The 10,881-nt window shown below is 41.3% G+C and overlaps 1 protein-coding gene across 1 annotated transcript in view; it reads left to right on the top strand.

The window, feature by feature from the left end:
- APAF1 (apoptotic peptidase activating factor 1) overlaps positions 1 to 10,474 on the top strand; it is a 97,182-nt gene extending 86,708 nt beyond the window's left edge. Inside the window, exons 24-26 of the mRNA XM_056114368.1 lie at positions 2,457 to 2,582; positions 5,164 to 5,310; positions 10,065 to 10,474. Of these exons, the coding sequence (XP_055970343.1) occupies positions 2,457 to 2,582; positions 5,164 to 5,310; positions 10,065 to 10,211 (420 nt within the window). The 3' untranslated portion in view covers positions 10,212 to 10,474. The remainder of the gene's footprint in view (positions 1 to 2,456; positions 2,583 to 5,163; positions 5,311 to 10,064) is intronic.
- Positions 10,475 to 10,881: the final 407 nt, after the last annotated feature.

The raw sequence follows: 10,881 nt of genomic DNA on the forward strand, positions 1-10,881 counted from the left end.
TTGCATTTAATTGCATATCTATGGTAAACTTTTATATGATTGATGTAAGTGGATACTTCTGAAATCACATTTATAAATCACTTCTGAAATAACCAACATTATTGGTTGGGGACTATTGAATACTCCATTTCTGCTCCTCGATCTTTGTTAACATTGTGAGTTCAAAACTTGGGCTTGCAGGACGTGTATGTTCCATGGCCTGAGAGTTGCCTCCCCAGGCCAGCTGATAGTGAGGGATGAATGACAGAATGGAGAAATGGAGGAACAGAGGAACAGGAGCCTCAGCCTGGTTGGTTGTTAGGGACCATTTATTTTTCTTTCTTCTCTTCCTACTTCTCTCTCTTACAGCAAAGTTATTTATCCTTCTTCCTACTTCTCTTATAGAGTAGTTGTATAGAAATCATGAAGGGTGGGGGCACACATAGATGGGGTTGAACATTATCATAACAATAAACATATGTAAAACTTTAGGGGACGTTCTTCAGGGAAATTAACTCAGGGACAAAATCTCATCTGGGGATCGCACTCTAGATTACTAGGATATCTGCTCAAAGGTGGGATTCTGTCTAAAGGTGTATTGCTTTCTCCTTTCCTTAGCCAGTAATCCATTTAAACAATCATATTGAAACTGATATTTCTAGTCACTTTGTATGAATACAGTAAGAAATATATTAAATTTAAAGGGTGATTACATCTTGCTATATATCCCAGACTACAGTCCTCAAGCCAGGTTAGTCTTTCCTAACCTCAGCAGGGTCCTTATTCATTTACTTTCTTTTGGGTCATAACAGAGTTTGTTGATCGTGCTGTGCTTCTATGGCACTTAGCTTGTCCCTTCTTGATGCCAGGGTAGCTTATAGCTTGCCCTGGGTCCATCCAAGTTCTTCGCCAGAACCCTCCTTTTGGGGGTATTAGGAAGTAAGGCCAGCTGGGCTTAACTCAAGTAAATTTGATGTATGCCCAGGAGTAAATATTATTTGGAGTCAATTAACTCCCATGTTACAAAAGCATAACATCAACTGTCTTCCTGTGTCTATACAAAATTACTAAACCATGCAAAAGGCATAAAGGAAAGAGAAAAGCAGTATAGAATTATTAGTGCCTGATGGAATTGGGTGTGCCTCAGGAGCACTATGGTGGGAGTACTGAGGGAGGAGCAAGGACAAACCAATGTTATCCAACAAAGATCATTTATATATTCGTCTTTCCAGATGATGAATTTTGGAATTTTGCTTCTCTGTTCTCAGTACACAGTTACTTCTGCTTCTCTGTTCTTGTGTATGATGTTAACTATTGCTTGACATAACCTATTAGAACACTTTCTTCATTTAACTCTTAACCATTTGTAGATCTGTATTATTAACAATATGCATTTCAAAGGCAGGGGTTGTATTCATGCTTCTTTGCTTTTTAAGGACAGGAACTGAATTCGTGCATCTTTGTGTCACCAGCTTGTAGCTCATAGTGCCTAGAACATGGCAGTTTTTAGGAAGCTGCATTTTCTGAAATGCAGTGCTGTAAATCAAACCCAGAGTCTCATTTATGCCAGGCGAATCTCTGCAACTCAGCCACATGAACAGCCTTGGGCATGGCAGTTTTTTTTTAGTATATACTTATTAAATGGTGATGAAAAAAGCATGAGAGGAGAGTATTGGACAGAAAAAAATATTTGTCTGCTAAGATAGTAAATAGGTTAAGTATAGAGACTTACCCTTAACGAACACTGGCTATATGTTAGGCTCTGTGCTAGGAATTTCACTCAGTAATTTTATTTAATCTTCCCACCGTAAGTACTACTGTCAATATCCTTTGACCAGAGGGGCTTGGGCCACCCCTCCTGGTGTTTGGGGCTTCTTACAGCTCTGTTTGGAGTTTATTCCCACTGGGCTCCAGTGACCATGCTGCTCAGGGGTCACTCCCTGCAATACATAGTGAACAAGAGTCTGCTGCATCAATCCAAGCACTTTAACCCCTGGACTATCTGTTTGACCCCTGGCTCCATTTCTTTAGATGCAGACACAGGTAGTGAGACAGTGGAGATGGTTGGAGGCCATAGGGAATAAGTAAATAGTGAAACTGGGACAGGCTCAGGTTGCCTCCACCCACTGAGTGCTTTTCTTTCTTTCTTTTTTTTTTTTTGAAGAAGCCTCTGAGCTCTCTTGAGCACAAATCTCTGTCACTGAGTGCTCTTAATTGAATTTGTGTTCCTCTAAGTATAAAGTTAAGAAAGCTGTGACTTTGATCTTGAGCTGAAGTTAATGTGGGTAATTAAAGGCAAACTCAGAAAAATGAACAGGGTTGCAAGTTGGATTTTGGGCCTCTTGTTAAAGTGTATAGACTCTTAGACTTTCCTTGTGAATAAATTTGAGTAACCAAACCTGCAGGCAGGGTTGGCAGATACTTACATATTTTAGGAGTGTATTTCCTCTTTCTAAGCAATCCTAATTGCTTTCCAGATTTGGAGCTTTGATCTGTTTTCCCCCCTTCATGAACTGAAGGGCCACAAGGGCTGTGTGCGCTGCTCCGTCTTCTCTGTGGACACGACCCTGCTGGCAACTGGAGATGACAATGGAGAAATCCGGGTGGGTGCTTGTGACCCTGTCAGCACTACTGCATACTCGGGGACCATTCCAAGTGCTGCTGGGCCTGTGCTGCCTTGACCCTGGGCTTATGGTTGGAGTGGCAGTTTCTGTTTTGTTTTGTTTGCTTATTGTATGCATAGCAGCCACTCCACTTTAGAAAGAACTCGTGTGTGTGTGGGGGGGGGGGGGGGGGAGAATTATTTGCTCTTGGGACATACCCAGCAATGCTCAGGGCTTACTCTTGGCTCTGCACTCAGGATTCACACCTTGTAGTGTTTGGGGGCCTATATGGGAAGCTGGGAATCAAATGCCCCGGTTCAATTGCATGCAAAGCAAGTGCTCTACCCACTGTACTATATGTCCAACCCCAGGAAGAAATCATTTTAGAGTCAGAGTGAAGAGAGGATGTCCTAGTTATTCGCAGTCAGTAACTCTGCTGTTTGACAGTGATTCATCTTAATTCTTGGACTTAAGGGAAAGGTTTGTTTTCGTTGTCAGAATTTGAGAAAAATAATCCTTGTATATTATCTAGATTGTAAATGAATTGCAAATTCTGCTGCTTATAGCATGGAAAGAAATGGTCTCTTTAGCTCTGTACCCATTAGTCAACACTGCTTAATCTAATGAAACCCCTAGATTTACACTGTGGTTAATTGCAGTCATCTTGGGATTATTTGCCTGGAGTATTAGAAGGACTGGGTAGTTGATGGAAAAGTTGGCAGTGGAGAGTCTTGTGTGTTTTTTCCATATTTTTTTAAACATGGAGGATTTAAAATTCAAGGAATATAGGGGTACGAGGAGACTTCTCAACAGGAAAATCCTGAGTTCGAATCCCAGCACTGGATGGCACCTGAGCACCACTGGACTGACTCCCATGACCTCTACTGTACCTGAGCATAGACTGTCCTGCCTGCATAGCTGTGCTGAGTATTTATGGGAGTAGCCCTTGGTCCACCTCAGCTCTGCTTGGGTAGCCCCCCAAAAACAACCCCTCATGAAGTAGGTAGGTAATGCAGAGGAATGAGAGAATGTAGGAGCATAGGCATTATTGGATCTCTATATTTATATTTATATATATTCCAAGAAATTTACATTTCCAAGAAAATTTCCAGCCTTCTCAAAATCATTCTCAGGAGTGCCTCTGTCTGCTGAAGAAGCAGGACTGCTCTGGGAATACTCATTTTGCGCTAAATTCTCATCTTCCCATGCAAATACTTCTTTACTGAGTATAAGGCAGTGCTTTATTTTTCAGAAACCCCTAAAGGGAAAAGATGACAATGCTGGAAATTGAAGTTGGAGTTCCCTTATGTAAAGCCTGTGCTCCAGCCCTTTGAACCATATCCCTAGGCCTTGATTTTATTTTTCACTATTTTTCCCCCATCAGTCGCCAGCCACTTCATTTTTGTTCATGTATAAAATACAACAACAAAAATATATAAACATTCAGTTTTCTGTAAGAGATGCTGAATTACAAATTGATAAAGTATCTTAGAAATATGAAAAAAAAAAGATAAACCAAGGAAAAAATATTAAATCTAGTCAGGTACTATTAATATTTTGTTGCATTTGACACTATTTCTAATGCACTAACATATGGTGAGTTGTGAAGATAGTGCAAAAGGCTAGAAGGCCCGCTTGAATGTGGGGTTCCTGAGTTTGATCCCTAGCACCACATGCTTTCCCAAGTACTACCAGTGGTGGCCCTGGTGGCCCCTGAGCACTGCCAGGGTGGTCCTGGCCTGAGCAGATGCATTGCTAGGCCAAGTACTTCTGGTTCGTGCAGTTGTACCAGATATCTCCAAAAGTATCCTGCCTCCACCCTCTTCCCCCAATATGGCTATGAGTATATCCCAACTTTAAATCTCCTAAGGATATTCCCCTGCTATTATGTGTTTTTAATATTTTTTTCAGTAATCTACCATTGATCAGCAATACTGTAGAATTTTAAGGGTGTCATTTTAAACCTGCATGTGTATAATAGCCACAAAATCTACCTGCAACGTTCCAATGCCATATCACCACCAAAAAGATGCCCCCTGCCATTCCTTAAACTCCCATGTCGTTTTACCTTTGGCAACCACAATGGTTTTCACTGAATCTAGGGGTTAGTTTTGTGGGGTTTTGCCAGTCTCTTGAGCTTCAGTTATATTCCACAGGTGATGAAACTACTGGCAACTTCTTAAAAACTTATTTAGTGTGTTTTTATTGTAGTCTTTCCAATTCAGATAGACTATATAGATAGTCTATAAAAATTCCTAAAACATTTCTGAATAGTACTTCTGTTATAAGGAAGTATTTTTTCTTTCTTTTCTTTTTTTTTTTTTGCTTTTTTGGGTCATGCCCGGAGATGCTCAGGGGTTACTCCTGGCTTTGCACTCAGGAATTACTCCTGGCGGTGCTCAGGGACCATATGAGATGCTGGGAATCGAACCCGGGTCAGCTATGTGCAAGGCAAACGCCCTACCTGCTGTGCTATCGCTCCAGCCCCTAAAGAAGTGTTCTCATGTATCTTTCAGGTGTTTGTTATGTCTCTACATTTCTGAGTAATCCTGCTAATGAATTGTGAATCATTTTTATGCAGATATGGAATGTCTCAAGTGGTGAGCTGCTTCACTTGTGTGCTCCGATATCAGTAGAAGGAGGAACTGCTACTCATGGAGGCTGGGTGACTGACCTTCGTTTTTCTCCAGATAGCAGAATGCTTGTCTCTGCTGGAGGGTATCTTAAGGTAAGCATTCCTTAAAGCTGGTTAAAGGAGAAACAGCTTCTATCCTACTTTCCTAGATGTTTTCCATTCTTCTTTCCCAGATTGGTCTCCTGCCATCCAGCAGAGTGGACGGCAGTACCATTAGTTCTCTTTGGAGGCTGAGGTCATGAGACTGCTTTCCTCATAGTTCTTGGAAATTTCTGTGACCGTGTTAAGGTTGGCCTCAGTCCAGGACTTTGATATACCTTACGGAATGTTAGACAATCAAGGTGATGGCGAGTGTATGCTTACTTTTGTTTTCCACTTCATTAGTTGTTAGCTATTTTGGTTGAGTCTTTAAATTTTTTTTTTTAATAAAACATGTTTACTTCAGTAGTGATAATAATAAGCAAAAGAACAATAATAGCAGCAGCTGTTTTGCTTGAGAGTTTACAAAGCACTTTACTTATGTCGTTGCTATCCATCAGTTTTAGGAGGTTTAGAACAGTGTTTTTCAAAACCACTTTTCATACTTGTGGACCAACTTTAGTCCATGGACTGGTAGTTGAAACCACTTGCTGAAGTTTTATTGTATTTTGTTTATAGATGAGGAAACTGATGCTCATGAAGGTTCTGGCTTCCCTAAAATTACATAGTAAAGTTGAGTCATGCAAACTTGTTACAAGTGAATATGGAAGCCAGTGTTAAATGTGCTTTTTTCTATTTTTTCAGTCACTCACTAAGAATTAAGTGTTAAGTGTCTGTGCCCACTGTGTTCTAAGACATGGCTTTACTGCACAATGTTAAAGATGTGACTTTTGACTTCAGATGATTTATAATTTATGGAGAAATGGCAGTAAATGTTTTTGTTTTGGGGCTACACCTAGCTGTGCTCAGGGATGACTCTTGGCTCTACATTCAGGGATCACTCCTGGTGGGCTCAGGGGACATAGGAGATTCCAGGGATCAAAACTGGGTCAGTCATGTTGTATTATCTTTCCAGCCCAAGCAATAATTTTTTTTTCTATTTTTTAAAAAATTTATTTGTTGAATCACCATGAGAAAAGTTACAAAGCTTTCAGGTTTAAGTCTTGGTCATACAATGATCAAACACCCCCTCACCCCCCACACACACCAGTAATTATTTTTCACCACCAAGAACCCAGATATGCCCTCCCTCCCACCCATCCTGATGCCTGTGAGCCAGATGATTTTTACTTAACTCTCTCTCTACTTTGAATACATTCATTATTTTGACAAAAGATGCACTATTATTGTTTGGAATTTGCCCCCAACAATCAGAACTGCTGAAAAGGCATTGTGAAATAATTTGTTTTCTATTGCTGGTTATGAAAACGCTATGATTTTGGATTTCTGATACTTTATTAAGTCTGGAGGGATTTCTGCCAAGAGCCGGATAATTACGAGATTGGTTTTTGTGCCTCTGGTGACATGGCCGTGCCGGAGAGCTGCTTGTGGGGGGCAACTCATGGCCTCGGTTGGGCGTGAAGGATGAGCTGGTTCCGTCCCCCTTCCCATGTGGCTGCAGTTTCCCAGTCACCGCCGGCTCATACTTGGCTTTTCAATAAGCTCTGAGGCAGTGGCCACTGTGCTGCCCGGGGTGTGGGGGGGCGAGGTGAAAGAGACATTCTTTCCCTCCTGGGTGGGCATGGCGCCGGAGTTTAATGCATAGTCCATTCACATTTCTGCCGCAAGCTGCTGGGCTCTGGATTAGTTCCATGTGCCTCTGGTGCCATGGCCGTGCCCCAAGCAGCAAAATTTTTAAGGTAGGCAAGGGGTTTTGACACATTTAAGTAGTATTTCACTTGTAAAAGGGATTGGATATGATAAATTTATATTGCACTAAACTCTTTATTTTTCAAGATGTTTTTATTTTTTAATTTTATTTTGGAATTTGTTATTTTTTTCTATTGTAGTGGAAGTAACATGGTTACAGTAGTATTTATGTTAATGTTTGTGGTGTGGAGAATTATTTCTCCAGATAGTACCACCAGACTGCCCTAGTGTCATTTCTAGTCCAAGTCTCCTTGTCATTCCTTTGCCACCTGAGTTGGCAGCCTCTGTGATTTTTGGTTTTTATTTTGACTTTTTTTTTTTTGGTCACACCTGGTGATATTCAGGGGTTATTCCTGGCTCTGCACTCAGGAAACACTCCTGGCAGTGCTCAGAGGACCATATGGGATGCTGGGGATCAAACCTGAGTTGGCCGCGTGCAGGGCAAAGGCCCTACCCCCTACCGCTCTGGCCCAGCAACCTCTGTTCTATAATCAAAAGAGTTGTCATTAGATGCTATTCATGTTGTTGTTAGTACCACATATGATTGAAAACATCCAATATTTGTTCTTCCTCTGATTAATTTTGCTTAGTTTTAAAGTCTTTTTTTTGTTTTTATTTTTGTTTTGGGGGTCACACTCAGTGGTGCTCAGGGCTTACTCCTGGCTCTATGACCAGGTATCACTCCTGGTGGCTGGGATTGAACCCTGGTCAGCTGGGTGCAAGGCAATACCTTACCTGCTATACTATCTTTCTGCCCCCATTAAAAAAATAATAATTTAGTCAGTAATTAGCAATAGACATCAATATTTTTCTGAATTTTCTCAAGACCAAAATTATGTTTGTAAGATGTACATATGTGTATACATATATACATACACACACTTAATTTCTCTGAACATTTTAGGTTCATGGCACAACTGAGCAGAAAATGCAGTTCCCATGTATTTTCTGTCATCAACATCAATATCCCCCAGAGTGTTCTTTTTTTTTTTTTTTTTTACAGTTGATAAGCATTCATCACACATTGTGCCACTCAGAGTTTATGGCTTACATTAAGGTTTACTCTTATTTTGGGGCAGAGTGGTTTGGGCCATACTGTTGGTACTTGGGAGAGGTTCCCAGCAGTGCCAGGAGACCATGTGGTGCCTAGTTCAAATCAGGCAGCTGCAAGTGCCTTAATCCCCATTCTCTCTCTCTCTCTCTCTCTCTCTCTCTCTCTCTCTCTCTCTCTCTCTCTCTCTCTCTCCTTTCCCTAGGGTTTACTCTTAATGCTTAGTCTATAAACTTTGACAGATGTATGACAAGTGTGCCATGTCTCCACTATTGCCATATCATAACAGAATGTTTCACTGCCCTAACAGTGACCCATATTCAGACCAGCGGTTGGCACGCCTCCCAGTACAGGGATCTTGTTTTCATAGGGGAAGGTGGTAGGAACATTCAGTTAGGAAGCAGAACTGTCACACCCCTGCCCCTGGCCACTACCAGTGTCATCATGGGTACACAACAAGTATTTTACTCTCTCAAATCTCTGGTTTCCATATTTATAAAATGAGTTGCTTAGATTTAGGTGATTCTGCAGGGTCATAGTGCCTCTATAATTTGCCCATCACAATTGAAAACTAGGGAGTTTTCTCAGAGAGATGGAGTATGTACTCTGTGATCTTGATTACATTTCTACTTTGGAAAGAAATCTCTCAGTTCTAGAAACATTCAGGTCAGTATGTGGTGCTTCATTGAGGTTTACTAAAGTTCATGAGTTATACTAGTACTGGTTACTCTTATCGATAATAAACAAATTAGTTGACCCAGCCACTTGAGCATGGCAGAATGCTACGTAATGGCTACGTAATACAAAAGTGACACCATTACTGCACTAGTACATTCAGCGTCTTGCACTGTGGGTTGGGTGTTTGCCTTGCATGTGGCCAACCCTAGTTCCATCCCGTCTCTGTAGGGTGTTTGCTTTGCACATGACTGTCACAGGTTTATTCCCTTGCATCCCTGTGCATTGCCAGGAGTAATTCCTGAGTGCAGAGCAAGGACCAACCTCTGAGTATCACCAGGTGTGCCCATGCCTCCTGGTGGCCTTGGGGGACCATATGGGAGGACAAGAATTGAACCTAGGTCAGCTACATGGAAGTCAAGTGCCCTCCCCACTCTGCTATTGCTTCGGCCCCTTCATAGACTTTTTAAAAGAAATGTGGTCAATGACTCTTGAATTAACCTGTGAAAGGGAAGATTCAGCTGAGGGAAAGGAAATGTTCTGTCCTATAGCTCGTATGATGAATAGGTTAGTGGTCTGTAAAGGGGCATTTTTTTTTAATTGAATCACTGTAAGATACAGTTACAAGCTTTCATGGTTGAGTTTCAGTCATACAATGATCAAACACTCATCCCTCCACTAGTGCACATTCTTCACCACCAGTGTCCCTAGTATACCTCCTCTTTCCAACACTTCCCCTGCTTTCATGGCAGACAATTTCCCCCATACTCTCTCTATACTTTTGAGCATTATGGTTTCGAATACAGATACTGAGAGACTATCATGTTTGATCCTTTATCTGCTTTCAGCACACATCTCCCATTCTGAATGATTCCTCCAACCATCATTGACTTAGTGATCAAAGGGGCATTTTGAAGGGAGAGAAGGACAGTCTTCTGTCCATCTCACTGAGAAAGACATGCTCTGACAGTTGGCTTTGCCCAGCTGAGATGGCAATGGACAATTGTGGCCTCAAAGCTCTCAGTTGTTGCTTGTGTCTCCAGTCTTGTCTCCCAGAGGGTTGGTTAAGTGGAGGTTCACTCTGAGGCCCTCTCCAGATGAATTGGGAGAGGCTGACGAGGTTTATAATACTAGATTAGCATTAAACCCTAGACTTCTCTCCTGTTTTAGGTTGAGAGTGGGAAGGTGATAGAGCCAAGGATCTGGCTGGCATAACAAATTGTCACACGGTGTGATGGCCAATCTAATAAAAACTTAATTTTTCTCCAAACAGTGGTGGAATGTTGTCACTGGTGAATCGTCACAGACCTTCTACACAAATGGAACCAATCTTAAGAAAATACACGTGTCCCCTGACTTCAAAACCTATGTGACTGTGGATAATCTTGGTATTTTATATATTTTACAGATTTTAGAGTAAATAGTTAAGCTTTGATGGTTGAAGTCTTTTAAATAAGAAAAAAATTCCAATGAAACGGTTGTTTTTAACTTTTTATGAAGCTGTGAATTGTGTGCAATGTTGCATTCATTGCAGAAGTGTTTGTGGTTGAGTAATACTAATGTAGCTTTTCCTCAAATGAACATGCCTTTAATCTTGTGTTTCATACTCATTGTTATTAACCATTTGTCCTTAAAATGAAATGTAAAAATGTACCTAGTTACATTTTCTCTTGATGCATTCAAGTTGGCGACACAATTAATGAATGGTGAATGATTTTCAGGGAATCTGTGTTTCAGTCCCTGTCATTATGCAGGCTCTGCCTCGGGGTGGCAGCGACCTGCTTTGGGATCCACACTCACCCGGTGGGGAGAGATATAATCTCGGCGCTTAGTTGTACCCCTTACATTTGCTTTCATGCAGTGTATCTGAGTTTTCTTTAAAATATATCTGTGTTTACATTTTTTCAGCATTTACTTTAATCCACTTAAGAGAATTTTGGATTTCAGAAGTTCTGCCTAGCAAAACATGGCTAGGAGAATGTTGGTTCTGTTGGTCTGCCTTGTTTCCACAGGCTTATGGCAGCCCTATGCCAGCTGGGCTCTGAGTCAGGCACAGTCCTGCTCTGCTTGTCACATGCCAGACCTCTGAT

Source organism: Sorex fumeus, unplaced genomic scaffold, assembly GCF_029834395.1.
Source record: "Sorex fumeus unplaced genomic scaffold, SorFum_2.1 ptg000003l, whole genome shotgun sequence".
Classification (NCBI taxonomy): domain Eukaryota; kingdom Metazoa; phylum Chordata; class Mammalia; order Eulipotyphla; family Soricidae; genus Sorex; species Sorex fumeus.